The 25,114-nt window shown below is 39.9% G+C and overlaps 1 protein-coding gene across 4 annotated transcripts in view; it reads left to right on the top strand.

Annotated features, from left to right (window-relative positions):
• The first annotated feature begins 349 nt into the window (after window positions 1–349).
• Window positions 350–25,114, top strand: part of LOC148900858 (ras-specific guanine nucleotide-releasing factor 1-like) — a 32,710-nt gene continuing 7,945 nt past the window's right edge. For 3 of the 4 annotated variants that reach the window (XM_088992868.1, XM_088992867.1, XM_088992869.1), the window contains exons 1-19: window positions 350–839; window positions 5,357–5,463; window positions 5,996–6,143; window positions 6,540–6,632; window positions 6,916–7,169; window positions 8,044–8,123; window positions 10,479–10,672; window positions 11,598–11,707; window positions 12,124–12,242; window positions 12,961–13,121; window positions 13,982–14,045; window positions 14,738–14,880; window positions 15,032–15,114; window positions 15,906–16,154; window positions 18,454–18,827; window positions 20,119–20,235; window positions 23,701–23,871; window positions 24,700–24,806; window positions 24,879–24,991. In XM_088992868.1, coding sequence (XP_088848994.1) covers window positions 564–839; window positions 5,357–5,463; window positions 5,996–6,143; window positions 6,540–6,632; window positions 6,916–7,169; window positions 8,044–8,123; window positions 10,479–10,672; window positions 11,598–11,707; window positions 12,124–12,242; window positions 12,961–13,121; window positions 13,982–14,045; window positions 14,738–14,880; window positions 15,032–15,114; window positions 15,906–16,154; window positions 18,454–18,827; window positions 20,119–20,235; window positions 23,701–23,871; window positions 24,700–24,806; window positions 24,879–24,991 — 2,963 coding nt within the window. In that variant the 5' untranslated portion in view covers window positions 350–563. Of the gene's footprint in view, window positions 840–5,356; window positions 5,464–5,694; window positions 5,762–5,995; window positions 6,144–6,539; window positions 6,633–6,915; window positions 7,170–8,043; window positions 8,124–10,478; window positions 10,673–11,597; window positions 11,708–12,123; window positions 12,243–12,960; window positions 13,122–13,981; window positions 14,046–14,737; window positions 14,881–15,031; window positions 15,115–15,905; window positions 16,155–18,453; window positions 18,828–20,118; window positions 20,236–23,700; window positions 23,872–24,699; window positions 24,807–24,878; window positions 24,992–25,114 lie in introns of those variants that run through there. The other variant, XM_088992870.1, reaches the window with a different exon arrangement.

Here is a 25,114-nt window from a genome sequence, read left to right as displayed (position 1 = left end):
TACATATAGAGCACACAGTAAATTAATGAATAACTTGTTTTCAAATCTGAAGTCAAGAATAATGACTTTTATTGTGTTTGACATCCAAAAATATGAAATTTTGGCTCAGATTTTAGCAATCATCATGGAATTTAACAAGTTTGATTTGCTTTCGCGGGCCGAAAAAAATGATGTGGCGGGCCGGATTTGGCCCGCGGGCCTTGACTTTGACACCTGTGTGTTAGTGCATCGGTGCCACATGCCAAAAGCTGCCGCTCAGGGGTTGGTGGGTGGAAGGGTGGGGGGTGTTTGGGGCAAGTCACGTGACTGCACTTCCTTGCGCTTGTATGCATCGAAGTCAGTGTGCGCGCGCCCGCACCTCCACCCTCGCAATGAGGGGTTCTCTCGCGTGGATGCTCTGGCTTCATCTCCGTCTTGAATGCGCGTGTGGTCTTACTTCTCCCTCAAGAGAAGATACGCTCTCTCAATTTTCCGCCAAGTGAGCGTGTGTCACCTCCGAGAGGGGGAAGTAGAGGAGAAAGATGTAAGAAGCGCCAGTGCACATCCTCCCGGGGGGCTTCAACATGCAGAAGGGCATGCGGCTTAACGATGGCCATGTCACCTATCTGGCACTGTTGGCCAGGAAAGACGGAACCAGGCGCGGGTGTCTTAGCAAGAAGAGCTCGGACAACACCAAATGGCATCCCAAATGGTTCTGCCTCCTGCAGAACATGCTTTTCTATTTTGAGAACGATTCCAGCTCGCGCCCCTCTGGACTCTACCTGCTGGAGGGCTGCGCGTGCGACAGGGCGCCTTCACCCAAGCCGCCCCCCTCGGCGAAGGAATCCCTAGAGAAGCAGGTAGGATGCGGGAAATCCGCTGTGGAGATATCAGTGATGCTCATCCATATAAAACCGATCATCCTGATCCAGTGTGCTTTGGGTATTAAAAAAAAAAAGAACTTTGAGGTCGTTCATGTTTGTTACTGAAGCAAAGCAAATAACTTGCATTGAAACTTTTTTACTAGTCTGCCATTTGGCGGAGGCGGGCTTGCCCCATCCCCTGCGGTTTTGACGTACTGATTGAATTCCTTGTCTTGATATTAATAGCATCCTACCTTGGCAACCGCGTCTGCCCGCTTCGTGGCGGCACGAATCTGCGGCCAGAGCGCTCACGTTGCCACCAAAGCCGTGAGAAAATACTTGAAGTACATTTTTGCACTCTTAATTGAACGCAAAGCACTTATGAAGGACATTATTTCGGCACGGTTGGTAGCAAACAAATGCTTTGGGATAGTGATGATGGGGTCTGATGGCCTTTGTGAACGACGCTTGCCATCTGCAGTCTTCTGCAGCATAGCTTGTAAAGAAGGCAAAAGTCTCCGCGAGCGGGTTATTTTTTTTCTGGCGACCGGTCACAATCATCGCCACAAACCATCAACTGTACGTTGAAGTGACTCAAATTAATCTTGGTCATTAATTGTGGCAAGGCAAAATTTTACTCATTTACTGCCAGGCGACGTGCAAAAATGTGTCCACTCCACAGTGCCAGGGTTTTCGTCATTTTCATTCAAATAGCAGGACCCAAAGAGTATTGAATTTTAGGAGTACATAAACATTCAATGCAGCTTAAAAAAAGTTTAGATTCTCTTCTTTCATCAGAAAAAAAGAGTTAATTCCTAAATTATATGGATCTGCAGTTATATGAGCTTGACATGAGGGCAGCCAAAATACAATACAATACATGCATATTGGTTTATATGGCGCTTTAACAACAGCTGAAGCAGGAACAAAGCGCTAACATGGAAAAAAAGGGAAATGCTTCCTCTCGCGGAAGGGAAAAACATTGTCAGAGGTCTTGGCCAGTGCTTTATCGGCACCCAAACAAGATAATACAAAACCCGAAAAAATTCGGGAATGACAGTGAATTAGTTAATTCTTGAAGTGAAGTGAAAAAAAAATGATTAAAGTGCAGTAATGATGTTGTGGGGCCAACATGCATGCATGTTTTAAGTGAGTTTATGGAACCTTTATACACCCCACCCCCCAAAAAAAAAAAAAAAATAATCACTACATATCCCCAAAAAAAATGTAATTTTTTGTTGATGTCTTCTAAATGTACGATTTTTTTTAATAGGACTCTTTTTTTTTTTAGATAATTGAACTCAAAGTGGTTGTAAGAATGGCAATCGGTAGACACATAAGTTCATTGTTCCTGTCACTATATGTCACTGGAATAGATAAATGAACAAAAGGGATTTATAATGAATAAATATATTTTTTGGATTGGATTGGATTATCCTTTATTAGCCTCGCTGTGAAGAAAGGGATGAAAGTAAGAGGAAAGGAAAGGAAGAAGTAGAAAAACAAAATACTGTACAGGAGCTGCTGTAAAGGCAGCCACTCGCATTGTGCCATCTTGAAGTCAAAACAACAACAAAAAAAACTAAATAAAAAATAATGTGACACAACCCACAGAAAAAAACATATCCTGAGACTGACTGTAAGGTGTCATTGAGAGGTTTGAATGACAGTACATACGAACGTTTTTGAGGTATGTCGAAAAATGTTCGGACAGGCATGCTGTAAATTAGATTTTGTATTGCGCGCTTTTTTCCCTGACAATTGCGTACTGTGCTTCACGCACACAGGCACATTGGAGGTTTCAAGGGCTGGGTGTTTACGTGACGGACGCCATGGTTGACCAATCACCGCCCGGCTATGCTGAAAGTGTTGCCAACGAGTTCAGGCCACAATCCGCCGAGCTCGTTCACGATTGGCTGCATTGAGTATTTGGGCGGGGAAGAAATCCGTTTTACATGTTGACGTTCTGAGGAGGAGGCGCCAAATTCGTTTACGATTGGCTATGCAGAGTATGTGGGCGGGAAGGAAATCCCTCTTCCCAGACGAACAACAAAAAGTAATAGCGGCACGTTATTACTAATTCCCGAATTACGTGAAAATTACGTGCCAGCAGCTTCAGTAATGTCTTACTGAAGACCCAAGGATATATGGAGTCGTACTACAGTACGTGTAAATTTATTTTACGACTGTTAGAGCGTTTTTCTTTTATAATTCTCCGTTCAGTGTTTGACTTAAACATACATTCCATACAAAATATAGCACCAAAGCAAATTACAAACAAATTCAACTGACGAACAACCACTCGGAACGTAACGTAAGGTGGGGAGCGTCTGTATATAGTGTAGCCCGCCTTTTGCCCGAAAATCGTTCGTTATGTTGCACTACCTTGTGATGCAATGTCAAGCTGGGTGACGGTATGGCGTCTTTTCCTCTCAAAGTCCAGACTTCGGCGTGCGTGCATGTGTGTGTGTGTGTGCGCGCGCGCGTGTGTGTGTTGTGCAAAAGCTGCGGGAGGTAGGGCCGCGCCAGTAGATCCTATCAGTGTGTGACAGGGAATGGGACAAACGCTGCGAATCGATGCCAAGCCAACTGGCACCTTGGAGGCCTCCACTGCTTTTTATAGGCACATTCATTCGAAAAACAAGACCAAAGAAAAAGTATCTTTCCCGTCCACCACTCCTCAATTAGCTTTCCTTTCCCAATGTGGTATTTGTTGTGTTCCACTTTCTTATTCCCCATTTAGAAGGCAAGCTAGATTTAAGCTCAATGCTCTGCGTGCCGCTGTTACTATGGCAACAGCGATTTGCATAGGTGTGGAAAGTACATTTGAAGGTGCCGGTAAAACCAGAGAAATATGTGAGACCAGACAAATGGGACAAATGTGATGCGCAGAGAAGGGTGACTGAGAATTGTGGTAATGCAAAATTGGGTCACGAAAAAGCGACGTTACATAAAGCGACGTTACATAATGTTGCAAACAATGGTAGTTTCACAACTAATTAAAGGACAACCAACGTCACTTTTTTGTTTCTTAACTGAAATCTAAAATACCCAAGACACGCAGGATATTTTTATTCAAATGCAAAACACCAATAAAAATGACTTAAAGTGTCCAAAATCTGCAAAAAATTTAGCTGCGAATAGGGCATTTTCAGATAGCCCCGCCCCCAGTTTGTGACGTCACGCCAAGACGTCTTGCATTGCTTGAGAATCAAAACAATGGCTTCAGATTCTGAGAACATGCTTTCTTGTTACACCTCCTGTTATGAATATGATTCAAATAGTTCTGAAGATGAAAGCATACATGTTTGCAATCTATTAAATAATTTATTCCATGCCATTTTGAGGCAACATTGGGGAGAAACGATCACCAGAAAAGAGGCACAAAATGGCGACCTCCTGTGGCCACCTCCGTTTCCACAGGCTGATAAATTCCTTATATGGAGCTTGGACACCCTCTTATAGCGTCTTTTGGGTGCAACACAAGGTTTTCAGACCAAACAATACAGCAAAATACATTAAGGTGATGGAAGGACTGCTACAATGTGTCTTTTTTTCGGTCAGGGGACGTTCCTTTAATGACGTCACGTACGGACTCGTCACCGACTCAAAAACAAGACTTCCTGAATAGTCAGCGCGAGTCTTAAAACGTAAAATATAGCTATATGCGGTGGAATCTTTTTTAAATCCGCTCAGTAGAAGTCATTTGAAGCCATTTTACAAACTATGGACACAACTTGTCCGGAGACGTCGGTTGTCCTTTAATAGTCTGCTTTTTGGGGTCTCTTTCAGGAAAGGCTAAAATTGATGTATACAAACTTTTGGTATATAGTATATTTGTCAATGCACAAAAACTGCTTTCATGACAATTTGATTGAAATAAACCTAAAAATGTTGCTTTCACCCATCCATCCAGCTAACCATCCATCAATCATCCATCCGCCTGTCTGTGCATCTGTTCATCCATCATCCATCCGTTCGTCCATCCATCCATTCATGCATCCATTCACCCACCCAACCCCATCCATCCATCCATCCATTCATCCGCCCATCCACCCAACCCCATCCACCCCTCCACTCACCCAACCCTATCCATCCTTCATCCATCCATCCATCCACCCGAACCGATCCATCCATCATCTATCCAGCCATCCATCATCATCACTTTTCTGATTTTTTTTTTTTTTGCTAACTTTTGAATGTATTGCACTCTTGTGGGATCCCACTGACTCACGTTTCATTTGAACTCAAAGAAGATATGGACGAAAATTATACATCTTAGATCGATGTTCACACTTGGATTTTTACAAGGTGACAAATGTTCAATCCCTGACACAGTTCTCTCACGAGAGTTGAACTGAACAAAAACAATGAACATAGAACGAATGAAATGAAGCAGGAGAAGTGATGAGTCCGGTACATCGCTTAACCATTCTACATCGTTCAGGGCAAACATTATCCCAGCCAGAGGAATGTATTTTAAAAATATGTTTTTTTTTCTTTTTCTTGTCTAGTATTATTTTACTGTCACGTTTAATCATGACAACCAGAAGGCTTTGGAGCTACGCTCAGAAGATGTCAAGGACTGTGACGAGTGGGTCACCGCCATTACGCAGGCCAGGTAACACTCAGATCCAGCACACGGTACTTCAACGCTGCCTTTTTCACCCGATCGGCTGGTCAGAAAATTGTATTTATTGATACTTTTCACACAGACAACCTTAAGTTCACTGACACTGCCCTGACTGAGATAACAGTTTCATATTTTTTTTAGATCAAATGTTGATTTATTAATTTTTTATTTGTTTTATCCGCTCTAATGGATCAATCACGTTTGCTATTTTTGTCCCAGGTACGCACATTTGATTGCTCTCATTCTCTAACTCGTGTGCATGTGCACTTCACTCCTCCATTCACTGGTAGGCTGTCATACAGTATATAATTACCAATTTTACATAGTGTTGGCTTGCCGGGCGTGCCATTATTGTTGTTGTTATTGTTATTGTATATCAGAATTTAAGTCCACTGAAACATTCAGGGAGGCATACTTATTTATTTCTGTTTGTAGGTATGTATGTATGTATGTATGTATGTATGTATGTATATACGTACGTGCGTGCGTATTTATTTATTTTATGTGTCTGTCACTGTAGTTACAGGAACCTCGCTACAGAGCATGAGGCTCTCATGCAGAAGTATCTGCACCTACTACAAATAGTGGAGACGGAGAAAACTGTTGCCAAGCAACTTCGACAACAGATAGAGGATGGGGAGATCGAGATAGAGCGGCTAAAATCAGAGGTAACACTCAAATGTAATTGTCTAGAATGTCTAAAAAAGAGACGAACAAAGGATTCAGGAAAACATCATAACAATACATTTTGAAAGGTTTCACAAAGTCCCTGTCAGTCAAAGTGACTTCCAAGTTTCCCCCAAGTAGTCTTTTTTGTGAAACTCCTTTCGAATTAAATGGATTTAAAATGTCAATATTAATAGTTATCAGGGCATTAACTTCAAATAAAGGATTTATAATATTTTATTGGATCATAAACTCAAACGTCCCACACACTGGAGAAAAATCGAACTTCATAGTGCTAGGAAAAAAACACCACGCTTTTCTACAATATACAAAAGGATACATCACTTTATAATTCCTTTTTATTTTATTTTATTTTATTTTATTTTATTTTATTTTAGATTGCCTCACTGCAGAAGGACAACGAGAAGATCCAGTCCAATCCGGAGGTACCTCCAAGCGATGACGACACTGAGATCCACAAGATCAAAAAGGTGAGGGAACTGTGCAGTCATATTGGGCAGGCGGTTAAAAATAATTCAAAGAATGAAAAAAAAAATCACACTGTCTCAGAGTCGACAGCTCTTCAGCCTGCGTCAAGTAGACCTGCTGCTCTCATTTTGGATTCCCTTGAAACACGCATCTCAAACACTAGACTTCAGCATTGGTGCTGATGAGGTTAACTGGTCACCAGTTCCAAATGAGAAACTTTTAAGGTCACACCAATCGTGCCAAATTGCAATCACAAACATCCCATGTCATGGATTACCCTTGCAGGTCCAGAGTTTCCTGCGAGGTTGGATTTGTCGCAGGAAGTGGAAAACCATCATTCAGGACTACATCCGTTCGCCTCACGCGGAAAGCATGAGGAAGAGGAACCAGGTTGTATTTAGCATGCTGGAGGCCGAGGCCGAATATGTCCAACAGCTTCACATCCTGGTCAACAACTTCCTGCGGCCGCTACGTATGGCTGCAAGCTCCAAGAAGCCGCCCATCACCCACGATGACGTCAGCAGCATCTTCCTCAACAGGTAGCGACGCCCAACTCTAATACAATCTTTGTCAATTTGAAAAGCTGATAATGTATTCTATTGCATTTATTTATTTATTTATTTATTTATTTGTTTGTTTGTTATTTATTTATTTATTTGTGTGTTTTTGGAACATTTATCTTTTTTATTGACACATTTGTTTTCAAATTTATTTATTCATTTATATTTTTGTTTACACATTTATGTATTTATTTATGTGTTTTTACGCATTTATTTTTTACGTGTTTGTTTACACATTTATTTATTTATGTATTTATTTACTTGTTTGTTTACAAATTTATTTATTTATTTGTGTGTTTTTTGAACATTCATCTTTTTTATTTACGCATTTGTTTACAAATGTATTTATTCATTTATATTTTTGTTTACACATTTATGTATTTATTTATGTGTTTTTACACATTTATTCTTTACGTGTTTGTTTACACATTTATTTATGTATTTATTTACGCGTTTGTTTCCAATTGTATTTATTTATTTATTTATTTGTGTGTTTTTTCGAACATTTATTTTTTTATTTACGCATTTGTTTACAAATTTATTTATTCATTTATATTTTTGTTTACACATTTATGTATTTATTTATGTGTTTTTACACATTTATTTTTTACGTGTTTGTTTACACATTTGGATTGGATTGGATTTGCCTTTATTAGTCTCACAGTGGAGAAATTTACATTTCACAGCAGCAAAGTGATGAAAGGAATGAAAGTAGAAAAAAGAAATACATAAGCTGCTGGAAAGGCAACCCCTCTCGCGCCGCCGTCTTTATTTATTTATGTGTTTATTTATTTATTTATTTATTTAATTACGTGTTTGTTTACAATTTTATTTATTTATTTATTTTTGGCAGCGAGACCATCATGTTCCTCCACCAAATCTTCTACCAGGGCCTGAAAGCCAGGATTGCTAGCTGGCCCACGCTGGTGCTGGGTAAGAGAGACAACGAAAATGCAACCAGGCTTGTTATGATCACCAAAATGTGTCACTTGTCTGATGAAAATCCTGTGTATCCACTCTTATTTAATTTTTTGGGGTCAAATAGTCGTCCCTGCATACTTGGGAGGTTATTAGGATTCAGCCTCACACCAATAATTGATACCCCAGATAATATAATTGCTTCTATTAATAGTTTAAACTCGAGTATAATTAGCCCACAAACTACGATCATGAATATTTTAAATATTTAATAAGTATAGTTTAATATTATATAATATAATTAATAGTAGTTTAATAAGTATAATAAGTATATTAAAATTTTATAGCCCATGTATTGTTTGTTTCCGCCCCAAAAAAAACACACTCTTCATTAGTGCAGCATATTTCATTGACTCCAATTACTTGTTTCCTATTGGTCAACTCCAGGTATCTTAAGATAGTACAGAAAGATGCAAAAATATGTTGAGGTCCCACAAAAATATCTGAGTTTTACATGTACAGCTCATGATAGATTCCACATTTCAAAAAAATAGACTGCCAATTGGTGGTGTTATCTTTAATTATTTATGTTGCCAAAGAACCAGTGAAGCATTTCACGCTGAAAGGGAATGGGTTTGCTGACATGTTTTTTGTAGCTCCTTTTTTGGGGGGTGTGTCACGGTTTGATAGGTGGTGATGGCGGGTGCGGATCCCAAAAAGCAGGCAGGAGTGAGTGGGAGGTTGTTTGACAAATTGTATTAAAATAAAGGTCAGCAGGAACAAAATGTAAAACATCAAAATCATCTGAATGGAAAAAATACAAAGTAGCAAAAGAAGACCAAAAGTAAAAGTCCGCCAAGGTTAAACAAACACATGCACAGCATGCAGCAAACAAGCAGCAAACAATGAACCGACAACGGATGGTCGTGCCGGGTGTCCTTTTAAGTGACAGTGATTATAACGACCAGCACCTGCGAGGCTGCCGGCAGGGCTGACGTCGCTACCCGTTGGTCACCAATCTGATCGGGACGACCAGCACCTGTGCAGGTGCAGGCGGGGCGGACAGCGCCCCCCGTTGGTCGCCAACCAGATCATGACAGGGGGTGAACATCATGTGATAACCTCAACGCATCAAAGCGGTCGACGCATCAAAAACAATATGGCGAAATTGCTTACAATCAGACTAAAAGACTGACTGACAGACTCCCGCATGTGGCTGCCGCTGCTCACCGGCAGAAAAAATATCCTGTGACTTATAAATGAAATGTATTATTATTATTATTATTATTATTATTATTAAATTGTGTGCTATAATTCTGATGTTAATGCAAACTTTCAATACCTTGTTCCATAAAGGACCACTTGAATAATGCTGAGAAAAAGAAAAAAAACATTTATAATGTGCAAGTCATCTGGCCCACACTCTTAGTTCAGTAAATCTGTCTCGACTTGTGCAAGTCCACAAATCCTAAGAAATCGTCATTGCGCCTCTCTGTTGCCCGCAGACAGATATCCAATCTGCTTCTCTTGTTCCAGACAAAGTTTTTGACGGGGAATTTAATCAAACTCTCACAAACTAAAGATGTGTGCAAAAGTCACGCTGGCCTTTGCCAACTTGGAGCTGATGAGTGAGACTGGGCATCTTGGAGCTTTTAAAGGGACATTAGCTGAAAGGCTTTTCTGACTGACACTCATAGCTTCCCGTCCAGTCCTTCGTTCTTCTTCTTCTTCTTTGTTCTTTTAGTGACATTTTAATCATTTTATATTGAGAATTCTTGATCTTTATTAGTGTGTCGGCGCACACGCTTTCTGCTGACCCAAATACGCACGGCTTCACACACATGCAAGCTGTCCAAAGATCGCTCTCCCTGTGACCGCCGACCGTGAGCCCGACGCGGCATTTGCGTCGCGGCGATCCCACCCGCTCGACCGCCGACACCCACCGACAGCGTCAGTGGACAACCCCCCCAGATTGCTGTGCGAGTGAGATGCTGTCATTCTGGAGAAAATTGTCGGACGCGTTTGTTCAGAAACAGTTATTTTGTATCCTCATTTTGTGCAACGCTGCTTCGGCAAATAAACATCCTACTTGTTCGTTTGGATAGACAGCTGGGGGCGGAGCCGCGCCTCCCCGCTTACCCCACCTATATATATAATAATAATATAATATATATTTTTATATAATATATAATTTTTCCATGGTCGACAGTCTATGCTTCTAAATCCTGCTACATGCAGAACAACGCTGCTGCTTCTACCGTAAAATAAAAAAAATATGTCAAAAAACACTTGATGATTAATTTCAGCATGAAGAACTGAAAAAGTCTTGCCCAGTCGATACGCAAAGTATGTTTTCTCTCCTCCTAACAGCCGACCTCTTTGACATTTTGCTGCCCATGTTAAACATCTACCAAGAGTTTGTGAGGAATCATCAGTACAGCCTGCAGATCTTGGCCCACTGCAAACAGAACCGAGACTTTGACAAACTTCTGAAGCAGTACGAGACGAAGCCCGACTGCGAGGAAAGAACGCTGGAGACTTTCCTAACTTACCCCATGTTTCAGGTATGCACAACAGGGCCTCCACTCACAAATGCACTTGAATATGGACTCCCCACAAATAACATGAAGCACATCAGTGAGTTTTTAGTACTTTGGGAATGTCAATACTTTTTTTTCTGCCCATAGTGGCTTAAAGTGCTTGCATAGATTTGGATATTGAATCTTTCGCTATAGTAAGAACTGAAAAACGGAGTTAAAGTATAGCGATTTTAATAATTAACTCATTCACTGTCATTCACACATTTATTTGAGATTATTTTGTTTTGTCATTCCTTGGGTGCCGATACAGCGCTGGCCATGGCCTCTGGCAATGGCCTGTGGCAATGTTTTTATTTTCCACAAGTGGGCAGAATTTCCCCTTTTTATCCATGTTAGCGCTTCATATTTGTAGTATGTATTCCATTGTGAGTATGTATAGTATGTATTCCATTGTATTTTGGGCAGCCCTCCTCATTTCAAGCTCATACAACTCCAGATCCATATAATTTAGGAATTAAGTATTTTTTTCTGATCAAAGAAGGAGACGGAGGTTTCTAACGCTGCATTGAATGTTTATGTAGTCCTAAAATTCAATATTCAGTGGGTCCTGGAATTCAAGTGACAATGACAAAAACCCTAGCACTCGAGTGGACAAATTTTTGTCTGGCAGTGAATGAGTTAATTACGGCATTTGTGGAGGTATTTGACTTTTATCATCATCATCACAATCGTAATGCGGCAGCCATGATTTGGTCGTTTGAATTCGCAAGCCTGTGTGTTTGATCAAAAAAAGAGAGGATCTAGATGTGACACACTTGAATGACATGATGCATCTGGACTGTAATTGCAATGAAATTGATCTCGCCCAATTACTAATTTTGTACAGTTGTTGAATATCTTGTCACTTCAAGAAGTTTAAATGTTTAATGAGTGCTTTTCTCTCTGTCAGATTCCTCGTTATATTTTGACCCTCCATGAATTACTGGCTCACACTCCTCATGAACATGTGGAGCGAAATAGCTTGGACTATGCCAAGTCCAAACTGGAAGAGCTTTCAAGGTACATCTCATCTTCATGTTGTCAGTAGGAATGAGACTTCAGACTCTTCTGAACTTCTTTTTCCATACCAGTGTCAAGATCATGTTTGTAAATAGGGTTTTTGATGAGATCTGTGTGAATGTCGCTCAACTTTCCAGAACCTTGATGAGGTTATTTGATAATTCAACATCTAATTGCACACATTCAACATGAATTTCAATGGTAAATTATTCACTACAAATATATTTTGCCCAATATTACTTTTGACGCAATTTACTCTATCTGGTCAGAGTAGTTTACGCAAAAAACAAGACCCCATAAGATGCTGTAAATTTTGAAGAGAGATTATGGCTTCATTTTCAATGCAACAGACCCTATTGAGCCTTTATATTTTTTTTCTACACAGACCATGTGGCTAATCCTTTTATTTTTTTCAGAGTAATGCACGACGAGGTAAGCGAAACAGAGAACATTCGAAAAAATCTAGCCATTGAACGAATGATTGTGGAGGGATGTGAAGTACTGCTGGACACCAGCCAGACCTTTGTCAGGCAAGGTAGGTTTGTTTTATCACCACTCACTGCCATTGTTAATTTATATATTCATCCATATATACTGATTTCATCTTTTCAACCAAAACTGGTACACATTCACCAACAATCCAGAACATGTTTAACATTTTCCTTCCCTTCAACAATGGCCTGATGGACCGATGCCTTTGTTATGTTAAGACAAATTTCCGTCCCTGATATGTTTGTAAATTGTTCGTGGTAGACAATCTTAATATGATAAACCTGTTCAATATTTACAATCTTTTGTGTTGAATATTTGTCATCATAGTCATTCACTACAATAAATATGACAAATAAAAGGGCTCGCCATTCACATGAAGCTACCAGTTAAGCTAACCATTAGCCTATCATCTTTGTGTACTCCAATGCCTTGCGGAACCAACGCTGCCTCCCACAGGTCACTCTTGGTATGATAACAGACATTGACATGTTTATGGTGTGTGGTTTTATTAAAACATATTTTAAACTCTGCATTAGCCAAAAAAACCCAAAGGTATTGCTATAGTGATTGGATATACATTTCCGGATTCTACAAAACTGAAATTCATATATAACTGTTTCATTTCTTGAGTTTCTACCCACAAAATATTTGGATTGGAACGACCAAAAGAAGACTGTGAAACTAAAAATGTACATTTTCCAAAGCTGTGAAGAATCTATGTTTGCAACGTGAATTTCTATGTTAGGACTGCCCGTCCACAGGTTCTCTGATCCAGGTGCCCATGAGTGAGAAGGGCAAGATCACCAGAGGCCGTATGGGTTCTTTGTCCCTAAAGAAGGAAGGCGAGAGACAGTGCTTCCTCTTTTCCAAACATCTCATCATCTGCACAAGAGGCTCAGGGGGGAAACTGCACGTCACCAAAGTAAAGGAATTATCTTTGATAAAATACGGAAAACCACATTTTTACCCCAATATATGTTAACTCATTCACTGCCAGACGTGCAAAAATGTGTACACTCCAGTGCCAGGGTTTTTGTCATTGTCACTCGAATTCCAGGATCCACAGAATATTGAGTTTTAGGACTACATAAACATTCAGTATAGTGTTAGAAACCTTAGACTCTCTTCTTTCATCAGAAAAAAGAGTTAATTCCTAAATTACATGTGTCTGAAATTATATGATCTTGAAATGCGGGCGGATGTCCAAAATACAATGCAATACATACATATTGGTTTATATAGCGCTTTAACATCTGAAGCTGGAACAAAGCACTAACATGGAAAAAGAGACATGCTTCCCTCTGTGGAAAAGAGACAAAAAACATTGCCAGAGGCCATGGCCAGTCCTTTATCAGCACCCAAGCATGAAAAAACACAACCTGAACAAATTCGTGAATGGCGTTTTTTGTCATATTTTCAATTCCCAAATACATTCGTGAATGGCAGTGAATTAGTTAATGCCTGACAATGTAGTTAACCCCTTCTACCCCTTTGTAGGGGCTGAGAATAGAACCCCATTGTAACAAATGGCAAAATTCTGTCAGTAATTGGTGCCCCACTTCTGAATATTCCTTTATAATGTGTCAATGACACTTAAATATAATGTGTAAGTCATTTTACAATGCTACTACTAATTATAAACAAACAAACAATAAATACATCAATTGGTGCTATCTTGTGGTATTTTAGAGGGCTAAAAATAGGGGATTATTTCCTGGAATAAATGCTGGAAGTTTAATGTGATCCATATAACCTTTAATTGACATGCACTCCGTCTTAAAGAATGGTGTGGTGTCCCTCATCGACTGCACACTGATGGAGGATCCAGAGGGCACTGATGATGAGGGTAAGTTATAACAGACTCAGTAAATTAGCTACCATGCTACTGTGCAGGTTGTGACAGATACGTTCCAGGACGGGTGTCACTGCTGTGGTGTTGTACTTACAAACAAAGACAGATTTACTGGCAAGTAATAATCAGCAGGTGCAACGTAGGAAACTCTACCTACTGACATTTTCCAAAGAAACTGCCACAGGAGGAATAGAAAGTTGTGCTGCCATAACTCTTGCCTCTTCTAATTGTACTTTTTCTCTTCTAATCTTTGGCATTTGACTCAGCATGATTCAGACTTGATCTTAGTTTTACTCCCTTGTGCTTTCTACCATCTTTGTTATATGATAGTTGTCCATGTTAAGCGCTTTGTTAGAGCTCCATCTGTTGTTAAAGCGCTATATAAATCAATATGTATTGTATTGTATTGTATTGTATTGTATTGTATTGTATTGTCACGCACTGAATGAAGCAAATAATGCAGTCTGTTTGTTGACGTCATGGTTGATTGAAAGCATACATTTCCATTATTGTTGATCATCAAAAATCAGGATAGATCAGATATAATCAAAGTGCTTGATTTTTTTTTTGCCAGGCTTTTGGCCATCCATTTACTGTGTCATAGAAAGCATTTGGTGTGCCTTTTCTCGTGAAACTAAATACAGTACAGGGACCGTTGAACGGTTTATCGAATTTGTACGCTGCAGCTAAAGGGGAGCGGAGTGGCCAGGACACTGAGCATTTGGACTTTAAAGTAATTGTGGAGCCTAAAGACGGGCAGCCTCACACTGTCATCCTGGTGGCTTCATCACGGCAAGAAAAGTCGGCGTGGACGAGTGACATCAGCCAGGTAAAGACCAATAAAAAACACTTTAAGATTGTAATGTGCAGAATTTTATGTATACTTTGTGAGGAGACAACAGCAGCCCAGACTTCACCACTGAGAACCCACTAACACTTTTACGCTTCCATCTGCTCTGCTTTGTCTATCCGTCTCCTAGTGCATCGACAACATCCGCTGCAATGGTCTGATGATGAATGCTTTTGAGGAAAACAGTAAAGTCTCCGTGCCTCAGATGATTAAGTGAGAGTCACACCAGGCATTTTACACGCACAACTGGAAATAAGTTAAAGTATCAAAGTATCAATGAGAGTTTAAGCCGTCTCCCTATGCAGTCCTTTCTCCAACACTCCAATAAGACACACATTTGATCAACTGTTGCATTGTACATCATTTTAGAAGCATCAAATCAAAGTATACAATACTATAAGAAACTCAATGCATGGCTTATATATGGTCCAGTATCGCCACGGTGATACATTTCCGATAAATTCTACTCTTTAGCTTCATGATTTAGACAATTGAGCACGTAAGTAAAGTGGCATGTGCTGTTCGAACGACTGTCGTATCGTTTTGTCCACTACTGAGTGACCAAGGAAAAGGCTTCTTCAGCCGTCATCTGTACTTCTTTGAAGGTGTTTCGCTCCTCATCCGAAGAGCTTTGTCAGTGAACTAAAGTTGTGCTGGTACCCCTGGAGTAATCATATTGGCTTCAGGGAGTGGTCCACTGCTCCCCCAACCTTAGATCAGTGACCTTTCATATCAGAGGGCTGGCACGGTCACCTCTGTCCATTAGGGATATAGGGCCAAGGTTACCAGCGCAACTTTAGTTCGCTCATTCTTCGGATGAGGAGCGAACTGTCCGACACCTTCAAAGAAGTACAGATGACGGCTAAAGAAACCTTTTCCTCGATGGATCACGAATGAGAGCATACACAGACGTTACTATACTGAGTGACATTTCTGTACATAAAATCACTTGTATTCCTCTCTGTAAACAACACAAAACATCCTCATTCATTTTGCCCCTGCAGATCCGACACCAGCTTATACTGCGACGACGTCGACATCCGTTTCAGCAAAATGATGAACTCCTGCAAGGTCCTGCAAATCCGCTATGCAAGCGTAGAACGCTTGCTAGAGAGGCTGACCGACCTGCGCTTCCTCTCCATCGACTTCCTCAACACTTTTCTTCACTCCTACCGCGTTTTCACCAGTGCAGACGTTGTCCTGGACAAGCTCATCACCATCTACAAGAAGCCCATCAGTGCCATCCCTGCACGGTGAGCATTGTCTTTGGTATACGGAAATACCAATAGAAGTACAGTAAGACCTCAACTTACGAAATTAATTGGTTCCCAGACAGAGTGTGTAAGGCGAAAATAAAATAAAATAAAATGGGAATAATCCGTTCCCGGGTTTCCATAAAATATGCTTTTCAACTAAATAAGCCTTAAAACTACACACAACATACCTTATTCTATGTATAATAAATGTGCTATTGTATTGTAATGAAAGAAATACACTGCATTGTATCATAAAGTCACTTTATTTAGATTTGTGATGGTCATTTATGGCTTGATGGAATGGCATTGGAGGTCGACGGTCAAAGGGAATTGCTGTTTGGAAAGAGAGGCGCATTGCATGACGAATGTAATTAAAGAAATAAACTGTGCTGTAAAATAACGTTTTATTTACCTTTTTGATGGTAGTTGATGCTTATGGAAGGAGAGTCACCTTCCATAAGGACTGTTAGTAACATAACCTCTGGTGCTGTTCGGTCATGTGCTTCCGCCGAAGATCACTCAGCCAGCCGTGGTGGGTGTGTATTATGAAAATAGTGCTTATTATAAGGTTTAATTTTCATAAATTTGACGTTTGTAAGACAAAAAGTTTGTAAGTTGAGGTCTCACTGTAATTGTATTTTCCCCATTCATACCGATGGACAAATTAGTTTTCAGCAAGCCTGTCTGGAGTCATTTGGAAAGAAAAAAAAGTGAAGTGACGATAGAAACTACACATAGAAAGGCAATAACTGAGATTTGAGCCCAGACCCGAAGAACTGTGAGACACAAGTGTCAATCACAAGGTTGACAAGTTTGAGAACTTCGTATAGTTCTCCCCTGCAATGACCCCCCCTGAGCCCAAATATTTTCATTCCACTGTCCATCCAGTCGAGGACATCACGCTCCATTAAATCCCACCCACCTTTCCTTCCTTCACCCTCCTTCTCGCTTTTTATTCCTCTTTCCACAAGTCTGACCATCCTTCTCTTCACCACACTGTCGCCATGACAACCCCGTACTTTGCTGCAGGACCCCACCCTCTCCCTCGCCCTCCTCCTCTCCCATCTGCAGCAGTATTAAATGTTGATGGTGGTGTTTTTGTACTTCATCGCCCCCCAGCCCCCATTTTTTTGGCTGCAGTTTCTATCCTCTTGCCTTTTTTAACAAATGATGCGGCCAGACGCACCGCATACTGTCACAGTGGCCAAAGCGTCCCCAAACACCCGCTCACATGCAGCAGCCTTCACCGTGGAGGAATCCATATCCGCTGTTACTGACTCCAGCCTACCTTTGCTTCTTTCTCTCTCTCTCTCTGTTTTTTTCTCTCTCTCTCTCTCTCTCTCTCTGTCTCTCTCTCTCTCTCGCTCTCTCTCTCTCTCTCCCCATGTCTCAGTAGACCTCCTCCGGGCTGGTTGCTGTTGGCAGCGCCCGTGCCTTCTACCGCTGTCACTTGGCAGGCTATTTATAGGCCTTCAGAGGGGGTGTCTCTCAGTGCAAGGAGGATACTGTCTTAAACAATGTTGCTCCCATAAAAAGGAAGAGGTGGATGGAGCTCCCTAACGGGCCCGGCGTTAATGCTCTCTCTCTGTATGCAAGACACACATAACATAGCAAAGTGTACCCTCAGTGCGGAATTTGGAACATACTATATTTGGCTATTTTGAATGTGTTTCAATTGGCTGAAATGGCCTTCAACAAATCCCAAAGGCACAATCTGTTGCAAAAAGAATATTATTGACATATTTAATGAGCTGAATTTGGCAATGGAAAATTATGACAAACTTCTATCCTTTTGTGGGAGTTTCATGAAATTTTATCAATATAAATGACCAGGACAATTTTTTGACATTTTTGCTTTGTGGGAAGCCATTTTCTGTTCCAATGCGAAGAGTTGGATGCAAAATGGCACGATTGCGTTTTGTTTCTCGCCTGTGAGAAACCAATCAAACCAATTGAGTGTGCGAGAAACTACTCCAACGCTTGATGTGAAAGATTTTATGTCTTTACAGAAAGAGTTAAAAGGCCTCAGAAACACTCCTGAATTCACATAGAATGTGTTCCAATACAATATACATTTGAATTGAATTGGATTGAATTAGCCTTAATTAGTCTCACAGTGGAGACATTTACATTTCACAGCAGCAAAGTGACGAAAGTAAGAGGAAAGGAAAGGAAGAAGTAGAAAAACCAAAAATACGGGACCTGCTGTAAAGGCAGCCACTCTTGCGGCGCCATCTTAAAGTAAAAAAAAAAAGAAAAACGTACGTTTAAAGATACAAATTCTCCCTTTCTGCAGTGCATTGGAGCTCTTCTTTGCCAGCAGCCAGAACAACAAACTTCTGTATGGTGAGCCTCCCACATCTCCACGTGCCAGTCGCAAGTTCTCTTCCCCTCCACCGCTCGCCATCACCAAGACGTCGTCACCCAATCGCCGCCGCAAGCTCTCGCTCAACATTCCTATCATCACGGGAGGCAAAGCGCTGGACCTCGCTGCTCTAAGCTGCTCCCCAAACGGCTATGCGAGCATGCACACCGCTATGTCCCCCTTTGGTAAAACCGCTCTGGACATCAACAAGTTGTTTGTCTCCAGCACCATGACCAGCAAGATCACCGATGAGGGAGAAGCCAAGACTGAGAGCAAATCCGATGAGCCTGTCCTCAACAAGCAAGGTCAGAATGATACTGATGGATTGGACTGTAGTACCCTTTATTAGTCTCGCACTGGAGAAATTTACATTTCACAGCAGCAGAGTTATTAAGGGAAGAGGAAAGGAAGAAGTAGAGAAACAAAATACAGGAGCTGCTTGAAAGGCAGCCACTGTCACGGCGCCATCTTGAAGTGAAAAGAACAAAAACAAACAAAAAACGAAAAAAACTAAATAAAAAATAATATGACAACACAGTCATTCAATCTTCACTTTCTGCACCCTTGTTGTTGTATTTAGCAGTTTGATATAAAAAGGAGAGGATCAAAGTGTCCTTTTCACCAGTGGATCGGGGTCGTCATGGTGCAATGTGCCCGTCTGCTACAAGCTAAATTTTGAAAGCAAACACGAAGCTGTAGCATCCATTGATGAAAGTGATTGTCTCACATCTCCTTTCCCACGTAAATCCTCTTTAATTCCAAGCCATGACAGTTCCACATATGCATCGGCGCTCTGCGCTGACGCGCCTTTCTTCTTCTATTTATTCTATTCATCATGCATTAAATTATGAGTGGCCTAATTTAACTTTAAATTGTTCAAGATGCTAAAAACTATTAATCAAGATCATTTTTATTGTTTTATTTTGAATAATAATAATAATAATATTATTATTATTATTATTAATGTATTATATGTATAATATATTAATAATAATAATTATTATTATTATATTAATGTATAATAATAATAATAATAATTATTATTAATAATAATATTATTATTATTATTATTATATAAATTTTATTTATAAGCGCTTTTCAAAACTCTCAAGGTCACTTGACAGTCACAATATATTTTTTTTTTTTGTGGGTGAGCAGCGGCAGTCACACGCGCCAGCGTTCACTCAACCTGGAATAACTCAAATTGATAGAAAGCTAACTAGCTAGCTATCTAGTTATCTAGATAGCTAATAGATGACTAGCTAGCCAGCCAGATAGCTGGAATGAACATTACTAATCTATCACTAGCAGTGCAGGAGTGCCGTACGTAGCCTGAAATACAATCCTGGATTGGTTGCCAATCATATCAAAATATGCAGTGCAATAATGACCACATTGAAAAGTCAAAACACTAACTACACTGTATTTGTTGACACATAAGCCTCTCTACAATGTTCCTATGACATTGTTCAGGTAAACCACTACAACCAAAAAAAACACAATATACTCTTAGAGCTCTGGGGAATGCAGTGGTGTTAATTCCAACTTCAGAAAACCCACGTTTATCTTTACGCTGCTCTTTTCGTCTCGATCCAGATGTTTCAGTGAGAGAGGAATGTGACGAAGAACCCTGTCAGACTGACGAGACGGAAGCGGAGATGTCTCCTCCCAAGTCTCCGTCGACACCCAAGAACGTCAAGTCCAAAAATTGTGGTACGTAACTCACACAAACAAATTACAAGTGATCTTTATAGAATACGACTTTTTATACATATGTAACCATAATATTATTATGAAATTTTACATACAGTGGGACCTCAACTTACAAACACCTTATCTTACAAACTTTTCGTCTTACAAACGTCAAATTTATGAAAATTAAACCTTATAATAAGCACTATTTTCATAATACACACCCACCACTGCTGGCGGGGTAATCTTCGGCGGAAGCACACGACCGAACACCACAGAGGTTAAGTTACTAACAGTCCATATGGAAGGTGACTCTCCTTCCATAAGCCATCAACGACCATCAAAAAGGTAAATAAAACTTGATTTTAAAGCACAGTTTATTTCTTTAATTACAGTCCTCATGTAATGCGCCTCTCTTTCCAAACAGCAATTCCCTTTGACTTTCGACCTCCAACGCCATTCCATCAAGCCCTAAATGACCATCACAAATGTACATAAAGGGACTTTATGATACAATGCAGTGTATTTATTTCATTACAATACAATAGCACATTTATTATACATAGAATAAGGTATGTTGTGTGTAGTTTTTTAAGCTTATTTAGTTAAAAAGTATATTTTATGGAAACCCGGGAACGGATTATTCCCATTTTAATGGTTTCCTATGGGAATTTTATTTTTGAGATACCCACTTTTCGCCTTACACACTTTGTCTGGGAACCGATTAAGTTCGTAAGTTGAGGTCTCACTGTATTTCAAGCAACTTGCCCAGTCATGTAAAACAGTACCTGTACTATTCAGTTGTATACAGGTAAACAGGTTAATTGTGCCTTCTGCCAGTCACGAAGCGGCACAATGATAAACAGATAACGAAATAATAGTTTTTGGCACAAGTACATAACATTAACGTGCAAAGCTGCATCAAAGTCAGCAATAGAGTCAGTTAACATGACAACAGCAACTGTGCATACGTAGACAGAAAATGGAAATCATCAAGTCTGGCAAAAACCAAACAAGGACTTGTCGGGAGAGAGAAAAAATAAAATAAAGACCCACAGCTTCTCGGACCTGTTGCTACCACACGTAGATGGAGCATCCACCCCGTTGGCAGTTAAGCACAATTAATCCCCAGTGTGTTCTCCTCCCACGGTGTTGGATACAAGGGAAGCCAGTGCCGTACGAGTGTGGGTAGAAGGAAACCTTGTACCCTAGCAACCATGTACGTATTCTTCTAATACCGCCCCCGGTTTGATGGAGGAAGACAGGGAGGAAATGTGAGGGGGAGGCACAGGCAAACACTGCAACTGACACAAGCCGCAGGACGAGCACACGATTTGGTCCGCCTCGGCTCAATGCCGCCCTTCGATCTGCAACCCTGTCATTTGGAATGGACACAATAATGGTTGTGATCCTCCCTCCGTTCGGGTTATATTGCCCATGTCCTTATTATGCTCACGAGTCTGCACTTGACCAGCCCAGCTAACTTAGGGTAAGAAGCAGGGGATACCCTACGATGAATACTTTTTTATACAGTCTAAGCTCTGAAGTTAAAAAAAAAAAAAAGTGAAACCTTACAAGAGCTTAGTTGAAGCGCATCAGCAGATTAACACAGGCCTTCTGCTTTTTCTGTGGATTTTTATGGCAGCTAATTATTACAAAAGAAGAAGCTGCCCCCACAGGCACTGTTGGGACGAGAAGAAAAATCAGAGACACGTGCCATCTATTTGAACAAAGTGTAGATTGTTTTGATTGTATTTATTTATTTATTTATGAAGTTATTTATGTATTTACTTGTTTATGTGTGTATTTATTTATTTATCTAACTATTTTTATGGATGTATTTGTTTATTTATCCGTCTATTTGTATGTATTTATTTATTTGTTTATCTGTCGATGTATCAATTTGTATGTGTGTTTGTATGAATTTATCTCTCTATTTAGATATTTGTCTGTATGTATTTATCTATTTATTAATTACGTATTTATTTATTCATTTATGAAGTTATTTAATATTTACTTGTTTATGTGTGTTTATTTATTTATTTATTTGTCTAACTATTTTATGTATGTATTTATGTATCAATCTATTTGTATTTGTTTATTTATTTGTTTGTTTGTTTGTTTGTCTGTCTATGTATCAATTTGTATGTGTGTATGTATGTACAGTATTTATCTCTCTATTTATGTACAGTAAAGTCTCGTTATATCGATATCGGTTATATCGATAGTACTGCTTATTACGATACTATTTCTATGAACGCAAGGAGAAAATTTACATGCCGCAGGATCGGATATATCGATAGTCCGGTTATATCGATATTTTTTCCGACTCCCGAGAATATCGATATAACGAGACTTTACTGCATTTGTCTTTTTATTTATTTATTTATTTATTTATTTATTCATTTATCTGTCTGTGTATCTATTTGTATTTATGTATGTATGTATGATTGTATGTATGTATGTATTGTATTTGGATGTATTTATTTTATTCATTTATTTATCTGATTATGTATTTGTTTGTTTGTGTATTTGTCTATTATTCTATTTGTATTTATGTATGTATGTTGTTATTTATTTATTTATTTGTTTATTTGTTTATTTTTATGACATTTGACAAAAATGAACTACCTGTCTATCTGCCACAGGGGTCATTTTTCCTCTTTGTTCTGAATATTGACTTTTAAGTTTTGTCTTATTATGGTTACATTTGGTACGACAGCTTGTTGTATTTATTGATTCCTTTTCGGATTGAAAAGTGGAACTACTGTATTATTGATTCTCACAAATGGGTTGGGTTTCATAATTAGGCTGACTCTTAGAAGTCACAGGTTCAAATGTTGCCTACCAACGGACATTAGATTTGATCAATACTAAAAGAAATACCTGAAATTGTATTACGTCTGTGTAAGCTCTCAGTCGTACAGGAGTGGTCCATCGATGAGAAGGTTTCTTCAGCCGTCATCTGTACAAAAGTGAAGGTTTCGGACGTTTCGCCTCCTATCCAAGAGGCTTCGTCAGCGAACTAAAGTCTGACTGGTCGTATCGGCCCCATTTATATATCCCTAATGTCCAGACATGGTGGCGCCGGACACAGCTATGATAGGTTGCGAAAGTTTCGCAATGCTGACGAGGGTCGTTATGCTGATGAGGTGATACCGGGGGGAGTGGGGGTAATAGGCCAGTCGTTAGTCAGGAATGTAGGAACAATCAGTGGGGCCACAGGGAGGGGTCCCCTGCCCCCTCCAACCTGAGAGTAGGGACCTATCATAGCTGTGTCCGGCGCCACCATGTCTGGACATTAGGGATATATAAATGGGGCCGATACGACCAGTCAGACTGTAGTTCGCTGACGAAGCCTCTTGGATAGGAGGTGAAACGTCCGAAACCTTCACTTTTGTACAGATGACGGCTGAAGAAACCTTCTCATCCCTGAAATTGTATTGGATAAATGAAGCGTAACATTCAATTCTTCTTGGCCCACAGAATTTACGCTGTTCTCCTTCAACAACAGCATGGTTGTATCATCTTGTCGGGAACTGGACAATAACCGCAGCGCACTCTCGGCGGCGTCGGCCTTCGCCATCGCCACCGCTGGTGCCAACGAGGGCGCGCCGACCAAAGAGAAATACCGGCGCATGTCCCTTGCTGCCCCAGGTTAGACAATCTACAGAAATACAAAACGCTATGAGGTCACGTGTCATGTTTTTAACTCATTCACTGCCAGATGTGCAACATTGTGGTCACTCCAGTGCCAGGGTTTTTGTCATTTTCACTCAAATTCCAGGACCCACAGAATATCGAGTTTTAGGACTACATAAACATTCAATGCAGCGTAAGAAACCTTAGAATCTCTTTTTTAATCAGAAAAAATAGTTATTTCCCAAGTTATATGGGTCTGGAGTAGTATGAGGTGCAAGTGGGGGTGGCTGTACAAAAGGCAAATGCTGCCCCCTTGTGGAAGGGAAAAACATTGCCAGAAGTCTGACCAGTGCTTTATCAGCACCCCTGCAAGAAAATTAAAACCTGAACAAATTCTGGAATGGCGCTCCACATCATATTTTCAATTCCCGAATAAATTTGGGAATTGCAGTGAATGAGTTAAAATAGTTTTTTAGCATTTTTATTACTGAGAATTTTCCAAAATTTGACAATGTGCCGCAAATTCACACATAAACAAACAGCCTCGCATACAAAACACGAAAGATAGTGTCTCGATAATATAAATTTGGGAGAGAGAGTTATTATTTTTAATATTAATACAAGAAAATTGTTTTCATCATGCCAACTGTTACCTAGCGTCCAGATTTAAACTAATTTTGTTTTCTTAATATTCTAATCTAACAAAATTGGGGATTTTTATTCACTTCAAGCTTCAATCAACAAACCGAGTTCACTTTTCGATTTCAACCTTGAAAATAAATTGAGTTTTCCATGATGCACTAATTTCTCGAGGTGAATGTATTATCTTTTACCTATTGGCAGGATTTTCGACAGACCAGAGGAATGGAGACAAGGAGTTTGTTATCCGAAGAGCAGCTACAAACCGAGTCCTGAATGTACTGCGTCACTGGGTGTCCAAACACGCCCAGGTACACACGCTTTTCACGATGGATAGATAGATGGATAGATAGATATCAATAGCGCTTGTTATTGATCTCCAGGACTTTGAGTTGAACTCAGAGCTGAAGATAAGGGTCATTGGCTTTCTTGAGGAGGTGATGCATGACCCAGAACTCCTGACACAGGAAAGAAAGGCTGCTGCAAACATTATTAGGTGGGTTTATTTCTTTTCAGACATAGATACACACTAATAAAAAAAATGGTGTTTACCTAATTATTTTTAGAGTGGTTGTGTGAAATAAAATGATCTGTATCCAGATTTGTTTTTTTTAATAGA

This window comes from Hippocampus bargibanti, linkage group LG03 (assembly GCF_051943395.1).
Source record: "Hippocampus bargibanti isolate YZ-2025 linkage group LG03, ASM5194339v1, whole genome shotgun sequence".
Classification (NCBI taxonomy): domain Eukaryota; kingdom Metazoa; phylum Chordata; class Actinopteri; order Syngnathiformes; family Syngnathidae; genus Hippocampus; species Hippocampus bargibanti.
The sequence above is the reverse complement of the archived record's forward strand: the minus strand, read 5'-3'. Positions and strand labels throughout refer to the sequence as shown.